Consider the following 27,996-nt stretch of genomic DNA (forward strand, 5'->3'; position numbering starts at 1 on the left):
CAGACAGCTGTTTTATAATAAATTAGACTAGTAAGGACAAAAAATCAACTGACTGAAACTTAGAAAGATTAAAATTGCAGGGTACTTGTTGATTGAAGTAGTTGTACATGGGATAAAACTCCCATCAACTTGCACCTGTTTTGTGAAAGGTCAAATGTAAGCTTGACTTTACTTGCATCTTTGGAAGTGTTTCAGCCTTCACATTTTCAGTCAATGTAATACACAATTAATAGTCTTGCCAGATTTTTTTAGCACTTCATTTCTTTTTGAGATACAGGTATAATAAATTAAACTATACTTTGAATAACACATTGGAACTATTTACATGTAAAACAAAGTACAAAAGTGCAGGATAGAAGATTTCTACTTATAACAGAAGTAATTAACTCAGTTAATTATGCCAATCTGTGTTATGGCTACTAGAATAAAAAATATGCTGAGCATCATAAAATCTATTTGATACAAATAATATTCATTATTAGTCAATTACCTGATTTGCTTTTAAAATCAGAATAAATGTTTTCAATTGCATCTGGGGGGGGAGATGATCATCTGAAGTGGGCTTTTATTACATCATATGACTCAGGTCCAGTTTGAGATCTACTGCAAAAATAAAACATCTTTGCTATTTGATTCAAATTTTTTTAAACTTGCTTTAGCTCAATTTAAAGTGCTTTTGTATTCAGCCTAAAGAGGTCTCATAATGTTTTTTCTGGCTCACATACAGTCTATGCTTAATTGATGTACAGATGTGGGATAATAATGTAAGAGGCATTTTGGAGCCATTCTTAATTCATGTGAGAAGGGAATGGGTAAAGGGAAGGGATTAGAGATGGAGCTACTTCATAAGAATGTGAAATCCATCTGGGGTAAGGAGCCGATCAGCTCAAATATGCTGCTGTAAAATAAGCTTGAGTTCAGACTGTGTTTCTGGAACTCTGAGTTAATGGACCTTACTTTTGTTCTATGCAGACTTCACAGATTTTAATAGTTGCTTAGGAACTATCACTGTAATTTTCTGAATTCTATTGTATTAGCTTTACTGTGATGCTAATTTGTTGGCTGATTTTTCTGGTTGAAATAAAATCAGATGTACAGAATATGCTAGTTACACTGAAATATATGCTTGATCACGCTGGGAAGCTGAGGGAGTTTTTCTGATTGCATACGTCGGTGTGATTAATTCTATAGTCTTTAAACATTTGCTGGATAACTGCATCAGCTATGGCATAACCGTCATGCATTAAGTGTCCAATATGGAAGAATTTCACACAGGTCCGAAATACTGAGTCAAGAGTTTCATTATATTTCAAAATCCATCTAATGGTTATTAAATTCCTGCCATACTTAACCATTCATGCATTACATACAAATTATTTTTTTTTCTTTTTGTTTTACTTGGTATCTCACAGTTGTTGCTTTTGAAGTTACGTCAAACATTTACAGTTACATAAAGAAGAGAATGATCTTACAGCTGTGAAAAAACTTACTTTCCCTCCATTCAAAACCAGAAAATGGCAGATTGCTCTCTTTGAGGAGAATTATTTTTACATAAAAGATACTATATCCAAAAAAAAGGAAAAAATAAAAATCTGAGCACCTTTAGACAGGGACCTCTCCAGTATATAAAGTATTACTCCACACTTATGTGCTGCTAATTCAAAGAAACAAATATCATTTTTTTAGAAGTCGTAATTGGTTTAAGAATATGCTGTAGTGGATTAGAGCAAAGACATCCTGTCTCTTACAGTGGCAGGATAGTTCTAAGATAATACTGGGTAACATTTCCTGTTTCCAACGATCTTAAGTTTAAAGACTTATTTAGTCACAAAGTTCACTTGGGCTGTTGTGTTTAATGCACCTCAGTGAATTTTTCTTCTATGAATAGACCTAGCTGATTTGAACCTGTACATGCTTCTGGTCTGTATGATGTCTTGTGGCAATACATTCCTCAATATTATTGTAAGCAGTGTGAACAATATATCCTTTTGTTTATTTTAAATCTGCTGTCTTTCAGTTTCATTTTATTACCCATTAGTCCTTGTCGTATGAAAAACAGTTAATAATACCTGTAGCTTAAATTTTGTTGAAGACATTTCTGACCTATATTTGTTTGGATATCATTTTCAGGCTCATTCAAATCTCTGTTTACAGTCTAATTTGCCTTTCATACAAAGTGTTCATATCCAGCGTCTCTAGTCACATTCTCTAATGTCTGGATTCTGAATAATGAAAAAACTTTAGAAGTGGTGAGACATGATGGTTCTCTTCTTTTACTGGACAACCAGAGGGACTTGATGGCCCATTCTCACTGAAGTCTCAATTGAAAGTGGTCTGCTCCTCCATCAACAAAATAAGGCAAGGGGTTTTTAAAAGGTCATCATAGAACCATAGAATGGCTAGGGTTGGAAGGGACCTTAAGGTCATGTAGATCCAAACCCCCTGCATTGGCAGGGACACCTCCCACTACACCAGAGCCACATCCAGCCTGGCCTTGAATACTTCCATGGCTGGGGGGGGCGATTCCACAGCTTCCCTGGTCAAGTCATCTTAAGGAATCTTGTGTTCTCATGCAGAAGCGTTTGTAGGCTGACCTATGGTGCTTGACTAGTGAGTGAGCTACAGTTTTTCCAGAGATAGAGAATTCCCGAAATATTACTTGGCTTACTCTCAATGCATTGTACAGTGCATCTCTGAAGATTAGTTCCCTGAAGTGCTTAATTTACTGTGTGTATGCCAGTGTTTTCTGCCAAAAACAGGAACAGGAAAACAAGGAGCAGGATGCTGCTACCAGAGCATTTTATCCAGCCCCTATCTAGCACTCTCTGTCTTCAGGAACCCCTCATACGTGGATAACAAGTACAATGTAACCCAGAGAAATTACTCTGACAGTGGAAAATCCTGGCTTTTGGCTTTCCCAGAGAGTCCTGCATCCCTCCCCTGTCGCATCATGTGCATGTGGTCCCTTCATGTGACAAGGGCTTGGGAAAGGCAGTGCTCCAGCTAGGTTTTTTTGTTTTTTTCTTGCTGCCAGAAAAATTCTTTCCAGTCTGCTCTCTCTTGTCTGAATCAGAGGAGCCCCTAGAAGAGGAGGCAGCCAGGAAGGATCCTCTGGCTGGATGAATCCTGTTAGATCTTTTAAGGCTCAGATAGTATTATTGGAAAGAACATGGTTTTGTTAGCTTTGAGTAAGGCTCAGTGGTTACTTCTAGACTTGAAATATTCTCTAAATCAGTCTTTAAACTGACATTAAGTTGATGACATTTTTATGTATAGAAAAGCAATTTCATGTCATGTTAAGGTTTTAGAAGAATTAAGTTATTTTGTTTCTCTTCAGAGATCTGCTCATTTTGAGTCTTAGTGAAAAAGAGAATCTCTACTTGCCTGTGGAGGAGTACAATAGGTAGATTTAGCAGCTTATTTAGCTGATCTTTCAGACAATTTGACATTGATCGTGCAAACACCTCAGCACATGCTTTTTGCTTTATTAAAATTGCTAACTACTGTGAACTGAATTCTCAGTTGTAGTTTGCACTAGCTGACCATTTGAATATGATATCCTTCTTTAAAGTGCACATTATATGGAGACTGCAGAGCCTACTCACTTGGGAATGATATTTTGTAAGGAGAAGGATGCTAAAATCTAGAAATGTGTAGGCCAGCTAACTATGAAACATTTTTTGCAAGATTGTCTTTTTTGAATCTGGCTTTTCAATATAATTACAAATAAAGTGAAGTTAACGATTTGTTTTATTTAAGGCTGCTCTTAGGACAGAATTTACTATTTTGTATAGACACATGATATGACAGGTCAGAAAAGGATTCTGCGTGTCTGCAGTGACTATATTTTACAATGTCAGATAGGTTTTTGTGGAAGCCATTTGGTGATCTCATCAGCAAGTCTGTTGTTTCATTACTATCAGATTCAGTGTGTTTGTGATTAAATCAGCAGAATGGAGAACATGAAGGGAGTGCTGTTCACTTTGCAATCATTTCCATCTGTTATAAATTTTTATCAGATGTTGGGAAACAGCAGGCAAAACTCAGAGCAAGTGTTTTATCCAGTCCAAGAAACAGTGGTATGTAATTGGCATATATTGTTCTCTTAGTTTAATCTGTCTATTTAGATATTTTTAAATGTCCTGTGATAAACCGGTATTAATTGAGTATATATAAAGCTATTTCCATAATTCCTTGTGTTACTTTCTTTTGAAAGCTCTGATATAAATATTTTTGTACTTAGTAATCATGAGTACCGATGACACTTTTCATAAAATAGTCAGAGTGAGACTTGGAGAGGAAGATCTCTATTAGGCATATGTTGCTGTCCCCAGTGTTTTTGCCTCATAGAAGTGGGAAAGGAATCCATCAGCAAAACACAAGCTGATGTATAATTAGATGGTCCCAAGGAATTCCTGCTGAAATTAATTTTTATCATTAAATCTTTATAAATACATGTTACCTGTTTTCATGTAAATGTCTGAGACACTTTCAATAATATGAAGGTTTTTACTCCAAAGAGGTTATCCAGAAAATATTTTTTTTTTCTGAATTACTGAAATATTACTGAGTGTCTTCTTGATACTGGAATATTCAGTAGATTCCAAAGATACTGGAATTCTGCAGTATTTGTGCTTTTCCTACATTTTTCATGTTTCATCAGTCTTATTTTATTTCCGAAATGAATGATTAAATTTTTCTCCATACTCATGTCAGGGACAATTTATTATGGTGGAAATAATCTTTGTTATCTTTTCTGGAGTTTCCTGTATTACTCTGCTGGCCATTTTCACATGGGATATCTAGTTTTGTTTATAGTATTCTAAGTTGAGCAGTACTGGCTGTCTCTAGTAGTGCCACTGTAATAGATTTTGTATTATTCTCCTTAATAAGTGTAGCTTTTATGTTATTGTTTTCCACAACTACATTAGTAGAGGTCTTAATTGAGCTGTCAGTAGTAAAATTTAGAGGCTTTTCATGAGCTCATTCTCTTCTGAACACTTCAGAGCTGTGTTAAGTTGTACAAGCGTTTATTTCTGGAGGGTGTCCTTCAGTTCTGCCACAGAATTTAATAAAAATTTCTGAGAACCTGATAGTGGCCATTTGTTCCATTTTCTATTCCCAAGTTAAAACGATGAGAAATCACCACATTTTCTTGGGCCTTGACTGAGCTTCTAATTTTGGATCTTCCAGAAATATTACCATCATGTACTTGACTCCATTTTTTCAGAGTATATAACTTGAAATATGAACTTTGCCATATTGAAAGTTAAGTGTTTATTCGTGTCTCAGTTTGGCTAATTTTTTCCACTGTGTGCTTTGTATCCAATCCATTTCTCACCATTTGCTTTCTGTTGGTTTGTTTTGTTTTGTTTTGTTTTTTTGGGGGGTTGTGGTTTTATTTAAAGGTTTGTTATAAAGGCTCTTTAAGTATCCGAAGTTGTTCACCTTGTTGTCTGTTAACTTCATCCACACCTTCACTAAGACATTGGAATTAAACTACTAGATTAGTGAGGCAACATAAAGACTTTGTTTATTTTATTTGTTACTTAAAGCTACTGAAGAGAAGCTACCATGAGGTTTTCCTCTGCTTTTCTTGGTCATCTCTTTTGTTCTAAAGGTTCAGTGTTTGTTACTGTCTGCTCATCTGACAAAACACTGGTTTTAAGGTTGGTTAATGGAACAGCCATTCCTGAGTTCTGTACAGAGGATGTGCTCTGGAGCTTTGTTACACTTCAATTGGTTAATATCACTTCTTCTGACACCTCTGTTTCTGGTCTTGTCTCACCTTTATCATATCAGGTTCTTAGAGAGTTATCTCCCTAGCATCTTCTGTTGAGAAAGCTGACACAAATCAATCATTTATCTTATCAGCGGTGGTTTTCTTTTACTTTCTTATTCTCTTTAATCCCATGTGACCTAGTGACCTCTTCCTTCTTTTATGTTTTCTTGGTTTAATTAATTAAATCATTTTAGCATTAATACCTCCAGCTGTTTCTTCTTTAAAATTCATCATAGCCCCTTTTATACGTGTTCTAACCTATGACCTTCTATAATCTATTCTGACGGCCCTAGCTTTAGGTTTACAGATGCAAAATTATTTGGTTTGAATAACCTTTTAAACCTTGTTTAGTCATGCTGTTTAATTCCTTGCCCTTCTGGTCCCTTTTTTTTTCTGAGCTTTGCATCGCATCTAATACTTTGTTCTGTTTTACAGAAAGCTTTCATTAATTTCATTTCATATTAAGACAGCTCTTCAGGTTTTCAGTAATACTTTACATATAAAAACAAAACCTGAAGTTTGTTTAAAAAGCATGCAGATAGTACCATCTAAGGTGGTGTTTAATGAGATAGGAATAATTTAGGAATAATCTAATGGAAAATTGGATTATCTCAAAAGCTTGAATGAAAGAAATAGGGTAAAACTTAACAGTGATAGGATCATGCAGTAAGGAACTAAAACAAAAATTCATCTAGCAAGCCATCATTCAAAAGCGACAGAAGAGCAGGGAAACCTCATAATCACAACAGCTCCGAACGACTGAAGTGGCATGCTGTTACAAAAAAGAAAAAAGGCACTTGTAATCCAGATAGATATACCATTGACCTGGGTGAGAGGTGCTGGCAGTGTCCTCCAGTTTTGCTGTTGGTTTTAGTTTAACAGTGTAGCCTTACACTAGCCAAAGTTAGGTTCTTCTCTTACATGGATAAAATTTAAATTCCCTGTTCAAGCATCTGCTGTGATCTTAGAAGTACAGATAGTGCATAAAATCACCCTAAAGCTGAAACTATGATGTATGCATCTATATATGCCGTAATGCATACATCTGCCATTTCTGGCAGTGTAACTGGTGGCAGAACAATGTAAGCAAAGAAAGTTTTCAGGGAAAGCTGATACCTTTTATTAAGCAAACTGTGGAAGAAAAATAAACTAGCCAAAGTCGAGCTCATGTGCCCTGAAACCTGTGAGGTTTTTTCCCCTCTCCATGTGTCTTAGCTGCCATAATGAAATATATTGCTTCTCCCTTAGTATCTTTCTATTTCTTGTCCAAGTTTATACTTCATGCTCATTCTGTGGGCCCTGCTGTTTGCTAAGCTTCTCCCAACAGAGTAAGATGGTAACATTCTTCATCAGCCTGTGAGAGTTCATTGCTCAGTACTGAGACTGCTGACATACAGTGTATAGTCCAGTATGCATAATTACATTAAAGTAAGTGTGCCAATTATCTGATGCCTTAATTATGGGATCTGCTTATTTACATTCAGATGTATGGAAATGGAAAGACAGAAACAGTTGCCCATGTAGTCTTTAATAAACACGCCAGTCCTATTAGATTTCAGCATTGAAATCTTTCAGTAGCCCTAGATAAAATGTGGAAATACTTGTAATTCATCCATAAAGTCTTTAGTGCAGAAGTCTTTCAAACAAAGCTATAGTACTAATTGCAAGCTGAAATATACGAAGTACTGTTAAAGTCAAAGCCAGCATTAACTGTTAGCATTAGCACAAGGGCCAGCTATTGAAATACTTAGCTGGCAAGTTTCCAGTGTCAAGACCTGCTGAATATGTCTTCCACCATTTTTATATCATCATCTTGTTTGAGACACCACTGCAATGTACCATTTGCAGATGAGAGACACATGCCTGACTCCTACAGCAAAACCAGGCTGGCAAAAAGAAACAGTGTGTATTCCAAACCCATTATTTGCATTCTCATTTTTACAGTTGTAAAATTCTTGCAGTCCCAGAGATGAACAGTAATGTAATCCAATCCAGACCAAAAAAAAAAAAAAAAAAAGATGTCTGAACCCTAGAAAAATCTCAGATCTACATGCCAGATGGGGTAATTTCCATTCCATGCATTTTATGTTCTGCAGGTACCTGAAGGGGCAGAAGAGGGAATATCAGAAAAGGTTTAAAAACTGAAATTGTAGAGCAGACTTTTCCCTTGACTGTTCCACACATTCTGCAAATCAGTTAACTGTGCTGAGATGACATTTTAAATGTTTGTTTTATCAACAGAATTCTCTCTTTGGAAATACTTTAAGTTTGAATTAGAGTTCCCAAACACAATATTATGCATTTTTCAAGAGCATCTAGCCAATACCAAAGGCTATCATCTGAAGAGTAGTTCTGCCTCATTGTCTCTGATAATATCAAGGTGTCTACCTGTTAGTTCTAGAATGACCATGGATGTTAATGATATAACAGACATTGAAAATTATAATTAATAAACTTAAGAAAAAGAATACTTGGTGGATAAGGAACTGGATGGATGGGCGCACTCAAAGAGTTGTGGTCAATGGCTTGATGTCCAAATGGAGACCAGTGATGAGTGGAGTTCATCAGGGGTCAGTACAGGGACCAGTGGTGTTTAATGTCTTTGTTGGCAGCATGGACAGTGGGCTTGAGCGCAACCATAGAATCATAGAATCATAGAATCTTAGGGGTTGGAAGGGACCTCGAAAGATCATCTAGTCCAACCCCCCCTGCCAGAGCAGGGTCACCTAGAGCACATCACACAAGAACGCATCCAGGTGGGTTTTGAATGTCTCCAGTGAAGGAGACTCCACAACCTCTCTGGGCAGCCTGTTCCAGTGCTCTGTCACTCTCACAGTAAAAAAATTTTTTTGTATATTCACCTTGAACCTCCTATGCTCCAATTTCCACCCATTACCCCTTGTCCTATCACTGGTCATCACTGAGAAAAGCCTAACTCCATCTCCCTGACACTCACCCCTTACGTATTTGTAAACATTAATGAGGTCACCCCTCAGTCTCCTTTTCTCCAAGCTAAAGAGACCCAGCTCCCTCAGCCTCTCCTCATAAGGGAGATGTTCTACTCCCTTAATCATCTTTGTAGCTCTGCGCTGGACTCTCTCAAGCAGATCCCTGTCCTTCTTGAACTGAGGGGCCCAGAACTGGACACAATACTCCAGATGCGGCCTCACCAATGCAGAATAGAGGGGGAGGAGAACCTCTCTTGACCTACTAACCACACCCTTTCTAATGCACCCCAGGATGCCATTGGCCTTCTTGGCCACAAGGGCACATTGCTGGCTCATGGTCATCCTCCTGTCTACCAGGATTCCCAGGTCCCTTTCTCCTACACTGCTCTCCAGCAGCTCAGCCCCCAACCTGTACTGGTGCATGGCGTTTTTCTTTCCCAAATGCAAAACTCTACACTATCCCTTGTTGAACTTCATCATGTTTCTCCCCGCCCAACTCTCCAGCCTGTCTAAGTCCCTCTGAATGGCAGCACAGCCTTCTGGTGTGTCAGCCACTCCTCCCAGCTTAGTGTCATCAGCAAACTTGCTGAGGGTACATTCTATACCCTCATCCAGGTCGTTGATGAAGATGTTGAACAACACCGGTCCCAGTACCGACCCCTGAGGGACTCCACTGGTCACAGGCCTCCAACTAGATTCTGCCCCATTGACTACAACTCTCTGACTTCTTCCTTTCAACCAGTTCTTGATCCATCTCACTACCTGATCACCAAACCCATACCTGATCAACTTATCTACAAGGATGCTGTGAGAGACGGTGTCAAATGCTTTACTGAAATCAAGGTATACCACATCTACCGCTCTACCATCATCTATCCACCTAGTAATTTCCTCATAGAAGGCTATGAGGTTAGTCAAACATGATTTACCCTCGGTAAAACCATGCTGACTGCTCCTGATGACCCCCATATCCTTGATATGCCTGGAGATAGTGACAAGAACAAGTTGTTCCATCACCTTTCCAGGGATGGAGGTGAGGCTGACCGGTCTATAGTTACCCGGGTCCTCCTTCTTGCCCTTCTTGTAGACTGGAGTGACATTTGCTACCCTCCAGTCCTCAGGCACCTCTCCTGTTACCCATGACTTACCGAAGATGATGGAGAGGGGACTAGCAATGACCTCCGCCAGCTCCCTCAGCACCCTTGGGTGCATTCCATCCGGACCCATCCATTTATGGATGTCCAGATTACTCAACTGATCCCTAACCCAATCCTCATCTACCGTGGCAAACTCCTCCTCTATCTTGACTTCTTCTGGGGCTATATGAATCTGGGGCTCATGGGGAAAGCCTGCAGGAGTAAAGACAGAGGCAAAGAAGGCGTTCAGCACCTCTGCCTTCTTTAAATCCTCTGTCACCAGGGCTCCCACCTCGTTCATCAGAGGGCCAATATTGCCTCTAGTGTTAGATTTGTTAGCTATGTATTTGAAAAAGCCCTTTCTATTGTCCTTAACCTGACTTGCAAGGTTAAGTTCCAAAGAGGCCTTAGCTTTCCTAATTGCCTCCCTACATCCTCTGACAACACCTATATTCCTCCCAAGTGACCAGCCCCTCCTTCCATGATCTGTAGATTTTCCTCTTCCACTTGAGTTTGCCCAGTAGTTCCTTTTTTAACCATGCAGGTCTCCTAGCTCCCTTACTAGATTTCCTAACCATTGGGATGCTCTGATCCTGTGCTCGCAAGAAGTGGTCCTTGAATGTTGACCAGCTATCTTGAGCCCCTTTACCTTCTAGCACCCTGTCCCATGGGACTTCCCTTAACAGTTGATTAAGGAGGCCAAAGTTTGCCTTGTGGAAGTCCAGGGTTCTGATCCTGCTGGGTATTCTGTTCCTTCCACACAGGATCCTGAACTCCACCATCTCGTGATCACTGCATCCAAGGCTGCCATTGACCACCACTGCTTCAACAAGGCCCTCCTTGTTAGTTAATACAAGATCCAGGAGCGCTCCTCTTCTAGTTGGCTTGTCCACCATTTGCATTAAGAAGTTATCATCAATGCACTGGAGGAACCTCCTAGACTGTGAAAGGCTGGCTGTGTAAGTCTTCCAGCAGATATCGGGGTAGTTAAAATCTCCCATGAGGACTAGGGCCTGTAGTTGTGAGGCTGCTTTCAACTGCCTGTAGAAAGCCTCATCAACTTCCTCATCTTGATCTGGAGGTCTGTAGTAGACCCCCACAACTGTATCACCCACACCAACCTGCCCCTTAATTCTTACCCACAGACTTTCAACTTGCCCCTCATCGGCCCCTGCACAAAACTCAATACATTCTAGTTGCTCTCTCACATAAAGAGCAACTCCACCACCTCGCTTCCCCAACCTCATCAAGTTTGCCACTGACACCAGGCTGTGTGGTGTGCTTGACAAGCTGGAGGGAAGACAAGCCATTCAGAGGGACCAGGACAGGCTTGAGAGGTGAGCCAGTGGAAACTGCATGAAGTTCAACACGGCCAAGTGCAAAGTCCTGCACCTGGGTTGGGGCAATCCCAAGTACAAATACAGGCTGGTTGGATTCAGCTTGAGAGCAGCTCTGAGGAGGACTTGACGGTGTTGACCATTGAACATGGAGCCATTGACCACTACTCTCTGGATGCAGCATTTCAATTAATTTGCATAAGTGTATTGGGAAATGAAACACAGAATGAAGTTATCAAAATATAGGAATTGTTCAGGGATATCCAAATGAGGTATGTAATAAAGTCAGACTGGGAAGGACACATTGTGATTTAAAAAAAAAAATAGGAAATCAGGGAAAAATAAAAAGGATATGGCTAAGAATGTGTCACATTAAAACACATATACTAACAAGAAAGAGCAAAATATGGATTACATTGTCATGATGTTTAAAGTAAGCAAAGAGGCATTCTTAAGCAGTTTCATTTATAAAGGAGGGAGAAAATTCTCAAGGAAGGTTATATATTAAATCATCTGCTATAGTAAGGTGGTAAAATTTTTATATAGAAAATGAAAAATTATTCAATACATATTTGTTCTTTCTGGGGAAAAGTGGAATAAAAAATTAACTTCCATTGGGCAGTATCTTTTAAAATTAAGCACTTTCTTGTAGCAGGCCTAAGTCTAAGAACCTTGGTGAAAATGCAGTGCTTTCTGCATTTCTGCAACTGGTGTTGATTTTTACTACAAATTGAAAAAATTTTGATAATTTCACAGTAATCATGGCAAAAGGTGTGATGGAGAGAGATGAAGACAGGTTAGACTTGCTTCACTCACAATGACGTATAATGAGCTGTAGTGTTGTTCGCTATGCTATTGAGCAGAAAAAATAGACTGAAGTTGTAACTATAGCTGACTAGTGCAATTTTGCCAGTAGTAGGTAACTATGTTACTTTTGAGGGAAACTGAAGGGAGGGGATGATGGAGGTTTAAAAGGGGTTGCTTTTTTATTATTATTTATAACAATAACTGAGTTGATACAGTTTTTAAAGTGCAGGTAGGTAGGTTTGTGTCAAACATTTGTTTAAAAGCCACTGATATTCTTACTTTTATTTTTAACAGTCTCTGTGGGAAAATAATGGGGTACATAAGAACAGACTGTTACAAATTACTTAAGTTGAATACCTACCACAATGCAATAAGAACCACTTTGCAGTACAACTAAATACCAGCTTATAGAATTGGAAATCAGAAAGGCAGGTTGTAGCTGCAGGATAATAGAACTGCTGAATGACAATTCGGAAACAAGTGACCAAGAGGTGGATTTAGAGTAATTGTGGAAAATAATGTTAGTACCCAGTGTAGTAATGACCTTGCATTCTTTGGTGAGTTAAAAGTATGATACCAGACACACATTTAGCAAAGCCCTACAGGAATGTTGGAACCCATCAGGATGTCTGATTTTGAAGTCCACATTTGACTGTGGAAATACTGTAGGAAGTTCTGAAGCAGACAGAAGTGATTAAAACTAGAACATCCTTTCCTTTAAAACTAACTCAAAGCCTGAGTGGTGATCAAGAGAACAGTATATTTTCTTACTAGAAAGTAAGAATGTTTTACTTGTTCTGCAGAACAAGTAAATTTGAAAATTCGGGAGTGGCACAGTTCGGAAACTGTTTGGCTAGATGTTTTTCAATTTTCTGCAGAATTAATATTGATTTCAGTCAACTCTGATATGAGTGGGAAAATTGAGCAATTCTTCTTATATTGCTGTTTCATTCTAGTTTTTTTACTTTAACAGGTAATTTTTTGGTTGAACTTTTTTTTTTTTTTTTTGTTTAATAGTGCTTTTAGGAGCTAAGTCTCCCAGAGAGTGTTAGCAATGTTACTTAAAGAAAAATAATATGATCAGTAATTCTTGCCTTTGGAAATATTAAATATATTGTATGCACACATGCTTATACACACACACATATACACAGGGTTATTTTTTTGCTTTATCTTGAATACAGAATAGATGGTTGAGACAGATATGGCTATTGTGCTTGGCTCTAGAATAGTATAAGACTATTGGTAAAGTTGTTTAACAGCTGTTATCTTTCAGGATGTTTCAGTCAGAAAAAAGATACTAAGGGTCATGTAGTTAAGAGGTTGTAGTAATTATAGAAAAATAATTAGCCCAAGCAACTTCAGATAAAAGGTTAGAAGCTGTTTACATATAAGCTGGTGCTAGCCAGCATGTGGAAAGTTACAGCTTTCATTTACATAAAAAGTAGTTTACTTTCAAAAGCTATAAAAACAAATCATGGGCAATAGGTAATTTGGTCCATGTTGTCTAGTTTTAGAAGAAATTTATGCTAAGTGGAATCCAGCTTAGTACTTGAGCAATTTCACTGTAACGTTCTTCACAAGCTGTGGAGATAAAGTGTTACCATTTTAAAGAATGAGCTGCTTTTCTGTTTTCAAAATTTAGGAAGGAAATACTTTTTGATTTTGAATGCAACATTAGCAAGGCCATTTTAGGAAGAGAAAGAGCAGTTGCGTGTTACTTGTTTATTTTCACCCTTTAAAACAGCGGTAAGTAGGCAGTGGAGGAAATTACACCTGCTCTGGAAGTACCTCTCTGTGTGGAGGGTGGGAAGACTGCTCTGGAAGTACCTCTCTGTGTTGAGGAAGTGGAGGGAGAGTGGCTAAGAGAGAAAGAAACAGGGAGGAAAAGTAAGAGGAGAAGAGCCTGCAGCGTCACAACAGGACAGAGCAAGCAGTGAGACAAAGCATGTAGTAGACAAAGCTATGCCTCTGTAGCAACAGAAACTTTCCAGGGACAGGAGGCAACTGCATCATTGGCTGCAAGCCAATAGCTAAAATATATGAAACCTGAGTTAAATTTTCTGTATGCAAGGATCTATGCTTCAAAGATGTAAGGGACACGTAGAGACTGATCTGTAATCCCTTATTTTGGTTCTGCTTTTTTTTTGCTATTTTTTTGTTGCCTGTTAACTTTGATTCTGTTTCCCCTGAGTGAATTTATATTCCCAGAAGACTGAATTCTTGTAAATATTTTTTTCTTTTCAGTGAGGAGCTACGGAAAGAAGCACGACAGCTGAAACGTGAACTGCTGGAAGCAAAGCAGAAAAAAGAAGAAAAAGCTTTAAAACCTAAAGAAAAGGAAGGTAAGATTATAGCAGCTGTTGTGTAGATCTTCAGTTAACATTGCAGTTTAAAAATTTTTTAATAGTTTTGTATTTCCTGTGTGTAAATGTGGACACTATATTGTTTAAATGTAGATTTTTTTTTTTAATCCCAAGAAAGTTAGTTTTCCTTAATCATGGTAGTAATGTAAGGATGCCAGTATATAAATAAATTGTACAGATAGCATTCACTCTTTCAAATGAGGAAATATTTGTCCTTCTAAAAGTCCTTTAATTACATCTTTGTAATTGGGCAAGCTTCTGGATTCGAAATGACATGGTGTCAAATTTTAGGCCTAGTCGACAAAAACGAACCACTGGGCTGCTCAGCTCACAACAGAGACCCATGCAGGCATTTGCTCACCCCTCCCCCCACCATGGGATGGGGAGGAGAAAATCCAACCAGAAGATTGTGGGTCAAAGCAAGGACAGGGAGGGTTCACTCAATAGTTATGGTCACCAGCAAAGCAGACTCAACTTGGGTAAAAAATCAGTTTATCACTAATCAGACATAAACAGGTCCAAACCAAAACAAATCAAGAGCTTAAATACCTAACCCCACCCCTCCCTTCTTCCCAGGCCCAAATTAGTTTGTTCCTGATCTCTCTACCTCCTTCCCCCAGTGGCACAGAGGGACAAGGAATGGGGTTTAGAGTCAGTTCATCGTATGTTGTTTTCTGCTGCTCCTTCCACCTCACGGGTGAAGGATTCCTCATAGTCTTCTTTTACTTCCCCGTGGGGTTCCCCCGCTACAGGAACAGCCAGCTCCCTGGCACGTGCTCCTTCATGGCTGCAAATCCACATCTGCTCCACTGTGCTCCACCGTGGGTTGCAGAGGGGCAGCCTGCCATCTCACCAGAATGCTGCAGGGGAACCTCCACTTGGGCACCTCTTCCCCTTACCTGCTCACCAGCCTTGTTATCTCTGCCATGGCATTGCTCTCACATCTGCTCAGGCATTGTTCTCAACTCCTCTCCAGCATCCCCTTTCCTCTGCTCTCAGGTCTTACATCAATTGTTCCCTCTTCTCTCATGTGTTAATTGCAGATTCACATCCGTTGTGTCTGATGGCTCAGCCTTAGCCAAAGGTGTGGCCACATTTTTTGGAGCTGGGGAGCTTTTCAACAACTTCTTTCAAGGAGCCACCAGTGGGGCCTCTCGCCCACTTACCACAGCATTGCCTCACCAAACAAACACACATGGCCTATGATTGAATTCTTTAGTGTGGGCATCCTTGTTCTGACCTCTGACTTGGAAAGTCTTCTTGATATTCTGACTTGGTATTGAAATGCAGATGGTTAACTTTGAGCTCAAACCTTTTAACTTCAAACTTTTATGCATCTTATGACAACAGTGGAACTCAAAATCAGAAAGTCAGTTCCATTTTTATTTTCCATAAACGTTAGCAAAACAGGACACTTCTGTGTCAGGAAAATTTTACATTCTGCTTTCTAAATGTGCATAAAATTCTAGGTTTATAATAGTGTGTAAGGCTATATCACGCTTTATTATCTGAACTGAAGGAAAAAGAAAGTGTGGTTTTGAAGCTCCATGGAATTGCTAGACACGTTTCTGGAATGGATTCATGGTCCAGTTCTCAATGCCATAAGAAATCTGAAAGAAAACACAAAATTATTCAGAAAAATTTCCAGATTGCACACAATTTAGAAGACTAGTAGGAAGTATAACATAATTTTTAGAAAAACTCATGACCTTGCTTGAATAATAAGTGACATTAATCAGCAAGCAGTTTAGCAAAACAATAATTACAGTATAATGAACTTGTATATTAAATTTGTCACCATATTTTAGAAAGTAGAGGCTCTAGGTTCTAGGAATCATGTTCAATCACTGAATGAATATAAGCTTTTGTTGGCAAGATAGTGAATTATGTCACTGAAAAGAAGAACTGCAAGTAGAAGTGTGGAAGAGGTAAAGACTAGTCCTTATGTACGTACATGATTATACTGAACAGGGCCATGTGTGGCAATTGTAATACTATTGCTTAAATATTATCCCTCTTCTGGTGCCAGTTTGTCAGAAGGCTTACTGCAGAGTAATTTGAATAAATCCACCTTTACAGTGACAGACTAAAGTTACGAGCTATACTTATAGTTATTACTATCATATAGTTTTGAAGGATACCTTTTATCCAAGGAAAGTCAGCCTGTATACCAGGACTGTTGGATTTTTTTTTTCTTGCTTTGAAAGAAATAGCATGTAGGAGAGAAGCCTGTTGAAAAACTGTAGGTAAGAGCTAAGGGTGAAAATAATCTTGAATTATCTTGGTTTTCCTTTTTGTGATCACTCTCAAGGTGCAGGAAGGAGTCAGTTCCAGTACCTGTTAAGAAAGATATGTGGCAGGAAATAACCTGTTCTTGCAGTACATGACTAAAAATTCTAAAAATAACCTTAATCTAAAATTTGATACAAAATTTAAAATACATTAAATGAGATGCAAATGGTGAAGGGCAAAATGATTAATGAAAATGCAGTAACAGGAGATAAATGAGCAAGAAGGGAGTTGATTGTCTTTGGCTAAACAAGGAAGAAGTAAGCTTGAATGCTTGTTTTCACTGTCTCTAGCACAGCACTCAACTTGATTAAATGGTTATATGTGATCAGTGACATAGAAGAAAGTGGTCAGGTACAGAACAAGCAACTAGAGACTGCTTATATAAATTAGGTGCATTAAACTAATTTTAACTTGATGTCATTCACTGAAGCCTACTATCGAGTTGGATAAAGCAGTCCTAGAGACATTAACAAACATTTAACAAAATGCATTAAGAGAATTGTTTGTGATCAAATTGGAAAGCAGGATTTCTGGGAATCTCTTTATTAGTGAGCTGGAGAAAAGAGCTGATTACCTTTATTGAATTTGCAGACTAAAAAACTATATGGGACAGGGATGGCAAAGGTGAAAGAAAAAATAATAGAGAAAAATGCAAACTTAGGTGCTAAGATTGCATTTTCATTTGCAGTTGTTAAAGCAAAGAGCTGAGTAGTTCACTCTCTACCCTTCTGCTAGCCCATGCAGGCTTTTACTGATCTGATTCAGCTTAAATTGGAAAAAAAAAAAGTTCATTTTTTTCTTCAGTAGTATAGTTTTGTGCTGGGTTGGTAGGTTGAGTTGGTTCATGGAAGTTAAAAGCCAGGTCCAAGTAAACAAAATATATTTATTGGGAGCTCTTGGGGGAAAAGGTGATTATAGCAAGTGTTTTGTATCTCTCACAAATTAGGAGTTGCACAAACACAAGATGTTAGGCTGCCCTTAGGCAGTTTAAAATTTAGGAAATGTAAGTAGAAAGCTGAGAGCAAGTTGATAGTGCTATGATGTTGGAAGAGACTAAAATGTACTGTAACATGTATAAAATGGACTGTTGTATGCAAAACAGACTCATCTTCTATTCAGCCTGACCAGGTCTTCAGCTCAATTTTGGTGATTGCACTTGAAAAAAAGCTGTGAGTCACAGAGGAGAGCACTAAAGGTGACTGATGACATAGAAAGCACAGTATTTGAAGACTGGAAGAATTAGAGCTGTTTAGAGAAGAGATGACTTTTTAAAAGGAGCCGTATTGTGATCATTAAGAATATTAGAGGCTACTTTGGAGAGGAAGTTGTTCTATGTAATTGTGTGAAGAAGACAGGAGACAATAGGCTTAAATTGCAGCTAAAGGGATTTAGGTTAAATGTTAGGGAAAACTTCCTGAAGGTGAGTATTTTAGAGTAGATTACCTAAAAGGTAGAACTTTTCCATAGCAGATTAGGCAAATACTTCTTAGAACTGTTATAGAAAAGGTTGATCTTGCCTTTTGGGAGGGTTGGGCTTAGATGTTCTGTTTTTCAAGATTCTATAAAGCACAACTGAATCAAAAGAAAGGTAAAATTTGACCTGGGAGGACGAACTAAGCATCTCATTAATAGTGATAGTAGTTAGGTGAAAGCATTACCAAAAGCAATATATTTGCCGTTACTGTGAGGCTTTAAATCAAGCGTTTATACTTAAGGCTAAGTTGTAGGTCTGCCAAAATAATTCAATAAGGCAGTGCTCTCTTTACGTTTTATCTTCAAACAACTTTGAATATATCTTCAAACAACTCTGATATATCTAGTGAGTTATTGTATCTATACTCTAAAAAGAGAAAGTCAGTGTCCTAACTTTGTTTCCCATTTTGAGAAAGTCTGGCACAAGCAAATGTAATTCTCCGTATGATCAAAGGAAGTAAAAAAATTTCTGATTATAGAGAATCTACTAGTAGAATATCCACACCCAAAGAATAAATGTAAAAAACTCAATTATAATTGATACAGTCTTGAAGGAGAGGAAACTGGTTCTACATTTAGCTGGAATTAACATGTACTGCTTAAAGGTGTTGATTCAAAAGCAGATAGGAGATTTACTGTGTAATTGGCATGTAGTTTAGATTATTAAGTATTCTGTATTAAATATAATAACAGCTTTAATTAAGAGTAATTTATGACACCAGACATTTAAAAGTGATCAAAACACCACTGTGAAATATCAGAATTTACTGAGCATTGCCACACTCTTTTCATTAGTCATTTATTTGGAAAACACATTAATGGTCTTCTGTCTAGCTTTGGACACATATTGACAGCCATAGCAGAAAAGAACCATAAAGTTGCCATAAATACCATGTATTTTGATACCATGAATTTGTTGAAACAAATATAACAAATTATAAAAAATTACTAATTGAGGGAAAGCAGGTAAACAAAATATGTAGTTGTGGTCATGTTATGTTCTGTAAAAAGCTAGTTTTGCAAAAAGGGGTGTCCCTGTAGGATAGTCTTTGGGAAAAAGTTTTTTATATAAATAAATAAAAATATGTACTTTCCTATTTCTGCTTCTAAGGGATTCTTGTTGTGTGAAATAAAATCCATATATTAATAGCTAGGTAAACCAGCAATTTTTTGATTGTTTTTTTTTTTTTTCTTCATCCATGCTTTGCTATTTTTTCTACCTGTAAATCCTTTTCTGGCACTCAGTTTGGATATTTTTTTGGAGCAGCAGCAGTCTAAACAGAACGAGGTAGAGATCAAGATTAAGTAAGATTTTTAATCTGTTCTTAAAAATTCAGGAGTTGGATTATCTTTGCTACTTCGCAGGACAACAGCTCATTTGTTAGTATTGCCAAAATCAGACTAGAAGGGGGGAAATGAGCCTTTAAATAAAGCAGAGATTTTAACTTGTATAGTTAAGTGTCTTTGGCAGCATTGTACAGGCCACGTGATGTGTTTCATTTGAAGTGTCATATACCATCTTCAGTTAAAGTAGATTATTTAATAAGGAAGTAGATTTATTTAGTTAATAAATTTACTTTCTTTGTTTGTTTAGTAATAAAATTTTCTGTCTTTATGGAATCAAGGATTAAGAACAGCATACACTGTGGCTTGGGATGCTGTGTCCACATTTGTAACATATAAAAAAACCTAAGATTCTAGAAATACATTTTTATTTTCAGGGAAGGTGAAAGTGTTTTGGTTTTCTTATTTAAAAGTAAATAAAATGTATCAAAGCTTCTCAAACATTAACACTTGATTAAGTAACATACTTAAACTGCAATTCAAAAATAATTAGGTGATGAAACTTCCTAATGTTTTCCTGTTGGTTGCCTTTGTCTTGACTTAAGCTGATGTCAAAAAGTATTAAAATGCTGGCAACATTAACTGACACTTGCTAAGTATTTTTTTCTATAATGCTGTCTTTCTGATTAGTTACTATGTTTTTTATATATGTTACGGTGTTTTATATCTGTTAGTATAAAATTTAAAATGGTTAATTTTCACTTCTGTGTTCTACCCACTGAATTTTAGGACATCATTCTCTAGATGTCCTTCACAAGCCTATCAGTTTGTTGTTTTTTGAAGTGTACAAAATTGTACCTCTATGGAAAGAACAAGTCGAGTTGTGTGATAGTTATGTTTCTGGTAAAGGATGAAAGACCTTGGAGACTTCAAGAATACTTGTGGAAAGTTGAAATTTAAATAGGAATTTTAAGGAAAAGGTTACATCTACATTTGTGTTTTGCTGCAGACCAGATGTGTGCTTTTGGATGAAGTCATACTGGAAGGTGCATTCCAGGAGCACACCTGATGAGCTCTGTTAATCTAAGATAGAGCAGCCCTCAAAATGCATAATGAGCATATCAGGGCCTTAACATAACATCTCTGATCCAAAGACACAAAAGTGATCCAGAGCTAACTGCCTAAATTTTTTAAATGTTTGAATGTATTTCCATTTATGGCAAAGCTTTTATCTTCACCTTGGTTTGTATGGACTTAAAAGCTGCTTTCTGTAGTTTCCCTTTTTCACTCTGGCCAGATACTTATATTTTTCTCTGAAGTCTGTTACAACATTTCAGTTCTGAAGCATCAGTTTTAAAGAAGATACAGATTAAAATGAGAATATAAATTAAACAGATTACATTAGTGGTCACAAGCTGCTACTTAATAATGCTGCTGTCTTGTAGTGATGTTGGAATAGTAATTTAAGAAGTATCTTTTCCTGTAATGCCGTCTTTCTGATTAGTTACCATTATTTCATTGAGCAAAGGCCTATAAACGTTCTTAAAAATATTAATTGGGAAAACACTTGGAGTTGTAAATATATGTAAGTTTTTATAAAATTAGCATGGTGTTGCATCTTAAACTTCACTTTGGTCTGTGTAGCATCACCTCACTGTGTCGTATTTTGTGGTTCCTATGTTATCAAAATTGAAACAAAACTGAATCTTACTACTATTAGAAGAACATAGTTAGAAAATGATAGATTTATTAATAACCAAGAAACAAAAGTAAATGTCACTGAATACTGTATTGTAGTGCAAGAAGTACAGACTTGGGGGAGGGAAGAAAAGGTGTGGAATGTGTAATTGAAAATAAATGGGAAGTCATGTTGGGATGTTAAAAGGTTATTTCCTTAGTATTAAGGAAAAATAATTTAGTGCACAAACTCATAAAAAAAAGGAGCTCAGAAAGCCACAGAAGTGAAAGCTATTTCAGGTTTGTATTAGAAGACAAATTGAACATGACTTTGAATAGTAATGTGTCTCTGATGGTGTGGTCATTGCTACACAAAGGTGAACTAATTTCTTAAAAGATACTTGAAGATGTGTCCAGTTGAGCAACCTGGTCTAGAGGGAGGTGTGCCTGCCCGTGCAGGGGTGTTAATCTTTAAGGTCTCTTCCAGCCCAAACTATTCTGTGATTCTTTGATTTAGGTCGGGAGTGAGATGGAAGGGTGGAATTCCCAAGCAAAAGCAATGAAACAGCAACAGAAGAGACTTTAGGAACACTTCAGTTTGAATATAATAAAATCTGACAGCAGTAAAACTGAACAAGTAATTTTTCCCCAAAGTTAAAAGCATTTGTTGCATCTCATTTTGTTCACATAGTCATTTTTTGTTTATTGGCCTGAATTTTCATCAGTGCAATAAGAGCGGTCAACATGTAAGATAGTCTGCTAAATGTATAGCAGTTTCCCTATTCCACATAAGCTGACATGTAAGAAATGAGATGTATTTAAAACAGACTACTATCAGGAAATGAATGTGCATGTAGCAGGAGATTTTTCCATTGTTCTGTGCCTCTCCTTTTGGGGAATGTGGGATGGAGTGAGTTGTGTCATGCTGTATCAGGTCCGTCTATGCAGATGGTGCAGACAGTTGCACAGTGTCTGCCTATGTTCTGAGCTGGCTGCATTAGGAAAGAATGCTAGTTCAGAGGCTATGTAACTGCATTAATTTGATTCTATGCTTGATCAGTAAACACTGTGTCTCAGCCAGAATTTGCAACTGGGGTGGGAGAATTTCACTGAAGACCACAGAACTGTGAGAATAAGGTTTAGATCATACTAGACGTTTTGCAGGATCAGAGCTCATTCTGGGAGAATGCTAATGAATGGGTTGCAGCACGACACATTTCTTCTATGTCCTCTGGCAGATCTTTGTTAGCATTGGTATCACATGTAGTATCACTACTTTAAATTGTTCGTGTTATGTAGTATGCCTACCTGTTGTTTTTTTCTGTATCCAGAGATTAGAGTAATTAAGGAAGATGGGGGTGTGTGAAAATTTAAGTTTCTACATTGTTTCAAGAGGACAGAGAAAAAAAAACTAATTCCTTCCGTACATGTTTGATTACAACCAGCCTTCCAATTTGTGAAAAAAGTTGTTGACTATGCCAGACTACTGTCAAGACCTTACTTTAAATAAGATGTTTTTCTTTTATGTGACATTTGCTGTTGTGATGCCAGAAATTACATCAAACATTATAATTTGAGTGCTGAATTACTTCAGCCTTTTGAAGTACTTAATCAAATATTTGAAAAAGATACACTATTCTATAGTGAAACCTGTGAATATACTTCAGTGCAATTGGCTTTAGACAAATACCATCTGCCCAGTTATTTAAATACATGCTGGTTTTAAATAGTAGTAGTATTTAAGAAGTAGTATTTTAGTTTTTCGTATTAGAACATTTTTGTAAACTGTCTGAAAATCTGTGGATTATGGAATTCAGTTGTCGCATATGAGAAAACAGAAAAGCTACAAAAATACTGTCTGAACAGAGAAACCTAACGACTAGTAGAAAAATGAACATTCAGGTGTAAGAATTCTACTAAGGCATAAAATATTCTCTGCTTTGTTTTTAATTGTGGTATGGGAATCAAATCATTGAAGATTTTTAGAAAACTCAAAATCTAGCAAGGATACCAATTCAAGATTGTTGTATTTCTGTTTTATTGTTAAGTTTGGGTAATGTCAGTGGCACTTAAATATTTAGATCCTGTCTCAGACTTCAATAAAGCGTCTTTCTGTGTGAGACTTTAATAGAATTGTGGACCCTGCAAACATCCTGAAAACAACATAATCCAGAATAAATACTTCACGTATGAAGATTTTGCAATATATGCAATGTACCTGCATTGTATCAAAGTATGCATCTTTATTGTGCCACTGCAGACCTTTGTTGTCTTGTACTATTTACATCTTTTTCCTCATTTAATCTCATACAATAATACCCAGCATACCTATTCATGCTTTTTTCCTCTTCTCTGTCTGCAAAAGAAAACGGGACAAAAGCCTCACTGTAAGCCAGTGTTTATTTTAGTAGTAGTCTTAAGCTCACACTCAAAATCAACTGACATTAGAAAATGGACCATGTTTTAGTCTGGGACTGTGTACCTAAAAGCTACCAAAGTTCAGAAGAGATTCACTAGAGACTTCCACTATTGCATATTAAAGTTTTTCACTGTTTTACAAATCAGTGGGCTCTGCTCTTTCAGAGTCATGTTTTGAACCTCTTAAAGGTCTTTTCCAACCAGAACAATTATGTGATTCTGTAAATCACTTCTAAGATTTTATTGTTGGAGTTGGATAATGAACTAGTAAGTTTATTGCAGATCTGTTGCTTTTTTTACTGTAGGAAACTGAAATTCCAGTGATCAGTCCAACCCTGGAAGCTCATTTTCTAAGCAAATCTATCCACTTACTCACAGTTAGTAAATATTTCCTGATTCTTATCTAACTTGTAAGCAAACAGTGGCTTTTCAGGAACTTAGAGAGTCCAGAGCTATTCTAACAGTAACTGAATAGAAGTTAAATGTACAAAGAAATCCACAAGTAGAATTAGTCCGAAACAAAAGTACACCGGAGAGTATGTTATGAATTTTTTCAAGTGCAATATTATTTCATGTTGTATTTTCTGGTATATTAAATTTTATACTACTTCACAGTAAATTAATGTTTTTATTTTCACAGATGTAGTGTTTAATGCTGGAAGAACACTTTTTCCTGGATTCTGGAAGAAGTGTGTTTTCTGTCTCAGATCGTAATTATAGAAGGTGGCCCATAGCCTGTCACTTCTGATAGGAATTCCATTTTAAATCATGAAATACTAAGGCATATCAGAATTTCTTTTGTAATTCATAAGAGGTTTGTTTGTTTTGGAGCACAAGTAGTTTTTCTTTTCAAGACTTGAATCTCATTAGAATTTTTAAAACCAGTACTTCATATTTCTATAATTCCAGAAGAATGCAATATAAACTGAATATTGATGAATAGCTGAAAATGGAATGTACTGCAGAAATACAGGAATGTGTTTTGGGCCTCTTATTTTTATTATGGCACTCAGTCATACTTCTTTCATTTCAAATAAGGAGTTGTCCAGGATTTTTCAGTTCTTTGGTATTGAGTCTAGCTATGCCGTGCATTTCTTGACATTTCTGTCCAGTAGGCTTTTTATTATATGAAATGTGTCATTTGAGTTGCTAAAGAATGCATTTGAGATACTAACAAAATTTAATGAGTCCACCACATTTTAAACATGTGCAAACCTTGCTAAATAAACTGGGATGTCTTTTAATACAGATTTCTTTGTACACTTCTTGTTATCTTACCTTGGTTCTGCGTGAACCCATTCTTATATATGCAAACTGCATTACAAGAATTAATGGGATTGCCTTTGTGAAATTCAGCATATCAACAATGTTTTGTAATATAAGTTACTTAAGTCTACTGGTGTAAAAATCTTCATGCTAGCTGTTACCTCATCAAAGAAAAAATATAAGCCATAATTCTTTCATTGATACTTGTCAGCACTGTAGACTCTTTTTTATGGTGACATTAAACCTTCAGAAACAGCGTATAGTTTTCTCTGTTACAATATGTATTGTTTCTGCCCTTCTGAAGATCAGTGTTTCTGGTAATACATTCAGCAAGCCAAACTGCTTCTTTCTCCAAAAATGTTTTAGCACAGCTGCATTATCTCTTTCTTAAAAAAGAAACAAAATCTCTACATTTTATATAGAATCTACCTCCTTTGTTACAAGGACAGTCATTATTACAGTATTTGCCAAGACTGATACAACTAACAAAACAATAGAATAGCAAAGTTTGTACTGTGGCAAGTTGTGTTCATACTGTCAGAAATGCATTTGTCTCAACTTGTAACCTCTTCTGTGCCACAATTTGTGTAGGTAAGACGCCAGTGTTACCCTACATGTAGTGCTGGAAGTGAAGCCCAGTCATTAAGGCCAATACAAATGTCAGCATAAGCAGTGGCAAGACTTTCTGATTTACCACAGTCAACAGTCCTAGAATTTATTCTTCCTGATTTTCATAAAATGGAAGATTAACTTCAGTTGCAGTTTCCAAAATACAGCAAATGTGATGCAACTTTTTTTGAGTGTTTATTATGCTATTAAATGTACCAGGTGTTGTAGGAATTAAGCTTAAAACTATTTTATCAGCCTTTCTCTTCTGCTCTTCCTACTTAGGGATTGATCCAAAACCATCCAGACTGTCATTTAGTTGAGTTCAACACCCTTGGATCAAGTTCTCGTGTCTTTGTTATGCTTCTGCAATTTTATAGTTAAAAGCTGACATAATTTGAGCTGTTCCTGATTTAAGTGTGAGCAAAATAAACCCTTCTGTATTTTTTTTAAATCAATCTCTTCCTTTCTGGTTTAAATACTTCTGAATCTCCTCCTTAGTTTCAGATTATCATTGGAAACCATGTCCCAAAAACATAGTTTCAGGTTAGATTACACCATCAGGTTAGCATCTGTTACTCCTTAAAAGAAATATTTCTGAGTAGAAGAATCTAACTGAAAAAAAATAAATTGCTTAAATGCTAGTTTTTGTCACAGTAAGATGAAGGATATCTTGGCAGTAACTCAATCTAGTTGAAGTAAACAGCAGTGTACTTACAAATTCTTCTAAAAGTAGGATGAAGTATATTTTCAATAAGGGAGGTTGTCTTTTTTCTCTTTTTTTTTGTCCTTAACTTCCTTACAGACAGAGCATACAGAGCAGCTTCTTCAAACTAAGGAAATAAATCCTTGTTTGCCTGATACTATTTACACTTTGTAATGAGATGCCTCTAGGGCACAAGTGTGCAAGATCTCTGTAACTTAAACTAGTATCTTCTGCATCCTGCAATACTTACGTATATTTTTCACTGATTGCTTCCATGTCTTGTTTTATTCATTTTTGTCTGAATAAATTAGATTAAGGAGTTTGAACCATAAGTATTTTAATACCAATGTAATGATCCTTATGCTTCTGCTGGATCAGCAAGCAGACCTAAGTTTGTCAAGCTTGATGTGAAGGACAAGTCCATCATACAGTGTGGTGGTTCTTCTTTTTTCCAGCTCTATTGCAAAAGATTTGGAGGGGTTCTTGGATGCTGACTGGGAGGTTTTATGTTGTAGGCAGCAATACATTTTAACATTTTAAAAGTTTTTTTACAATTTAGAAGGATTCTTCCCAGCAACAAATCTCCCTTACATGTGTTTCCTTTTGCTTCCTAATTACCTGAGTTTATTCATGCACACACTAAATAATTTATCAAAGAATTGCTACTTATCAGACCTGAATATTTGCTTCATATTAAAATACAGACACTGTTTGTGGTTTTGAAAGACCTAGCATGTCTTTAATTTTAAGGAAAGATACAGAAGTATGATGCATACAGGTGCATAATTGTTTTGGTTGACTTGCTCTGAAGTTAGTTCAGGTGCATCTGATTATCTTGTGTCTGACTTATGCAGAGGCTTTCCATAGAGCCAGAGAGAATTAAAGGATTAAAAACTGTAACAGGCAAAGACCCAAAAAATCAATAATCTCAGGAGAAGGCTTAAGCTGAAATTTAAATTATGTGCATTAACAGTAAGTGACAACCATGTGAGTGAGATAAAAATACACAAACACACAACTGCAGGAGAATTTAACCTATTTGTTTGAGAATTATATTTGAGTTGCACTAGATTAAAATTTTTGTCAAAACACGTTACCAACACCATCGGACTGTGACACTAAGGATCACATCTTCTTTAAATTCAGCGTATGTGTATTAAAGTTTGCATCAGAGGCTTAAATATGTATGGCCAGCTTGAGACTGGCATTTTCATAAGTTTTCAAGAGCCTTCTTCTCAGTTCTTCTGCTTAATCATAGATGGGCACTTATCAGTGGGTAAATGGGGTTTGTTTTGAAGCCGCTCTTTAGGTAAATGTTGAAAGGTTTTTTTCTATAAGAAAGCAGGTGGTTTTGGAGTTCAGATTATTTATATAGAGGCTAAATGTTAGGAACACAAGATGTTATATTTTGTTCCACACAGTCAACAAGTTTGATCAGGTGCATTTATGCAAAGACTGGTGTTTTTTCTTCAAAGGACTTTATCTGTAATTAAGAATGAGGGTTTTTTATTAGTAGAAGAGACTGAGGTAAGAGTGGGAAAGATGGAGCTGAGCCATTATGATTTATAGTTTAATATAATACTTGGTTATTCTCTTCAGTTTATCTTATTATACACTCCATGAGATTTTATGGAAGATTTTTCATTCATTTAGCTGTTTAATCATCCCTAAATGTGTATATGCATTCATCACATCACTAAGTCATTATGTAAAATGTCTTAATGCTATTCAAGAAGAAGAAAATGTGAAAGGATGGTCTTGATCAATTTTTAAATTGAGCTTTTGTTCAATTAAATTATTAATTTGTCATGGCAGTGAATACTTTACAAAATATAATGTGGACCCACTCCAGAAGGAAACTGAAGAGCTGGTCATCCAACAGGTAGAGAAGGCTGAGG

The 27,996-nt window shown here is 36.8% G+C and overlaps 1 protein-coding gene across 2 annotated transcripts in view; it reads left to right on the plus strand.

Moving 5' to 3' along the window:
• Positions 1-27,996, plus strand: part of CWC27 (CWC27 spliceosome associated cyclophilin) — a 111,638-nt gene that overhangs the window by 58,934 nt on the left and 24,708 nt on the right. For both annotated transcript variants that reach the window (XM_051643010.1, XM_051643009.1), the window contains exon 11: positions 14,258-14,355. In XM_051643010.1, the coding sequence (XP_051498970.1) occupies positions 14,258-14,355 (98 nt within the window). The remainder of the gene's footprint in view (positions 1-14,257; positions 14,356-27,996) is intronic.

This window comes from Apus apus, chromosome Z (assembly GCF_020740795.1).
Source record: "Apus apus isolate bApuApu2 chromosome Z, bApuApu2.pri.cur, whole genome shotgun sequence".
Classification (NCBI taxonomy): Eukaryota; Metazoa; Chordata; class Aves; order Apodiformes; family Apodidae; genus Apus; species Apus apus.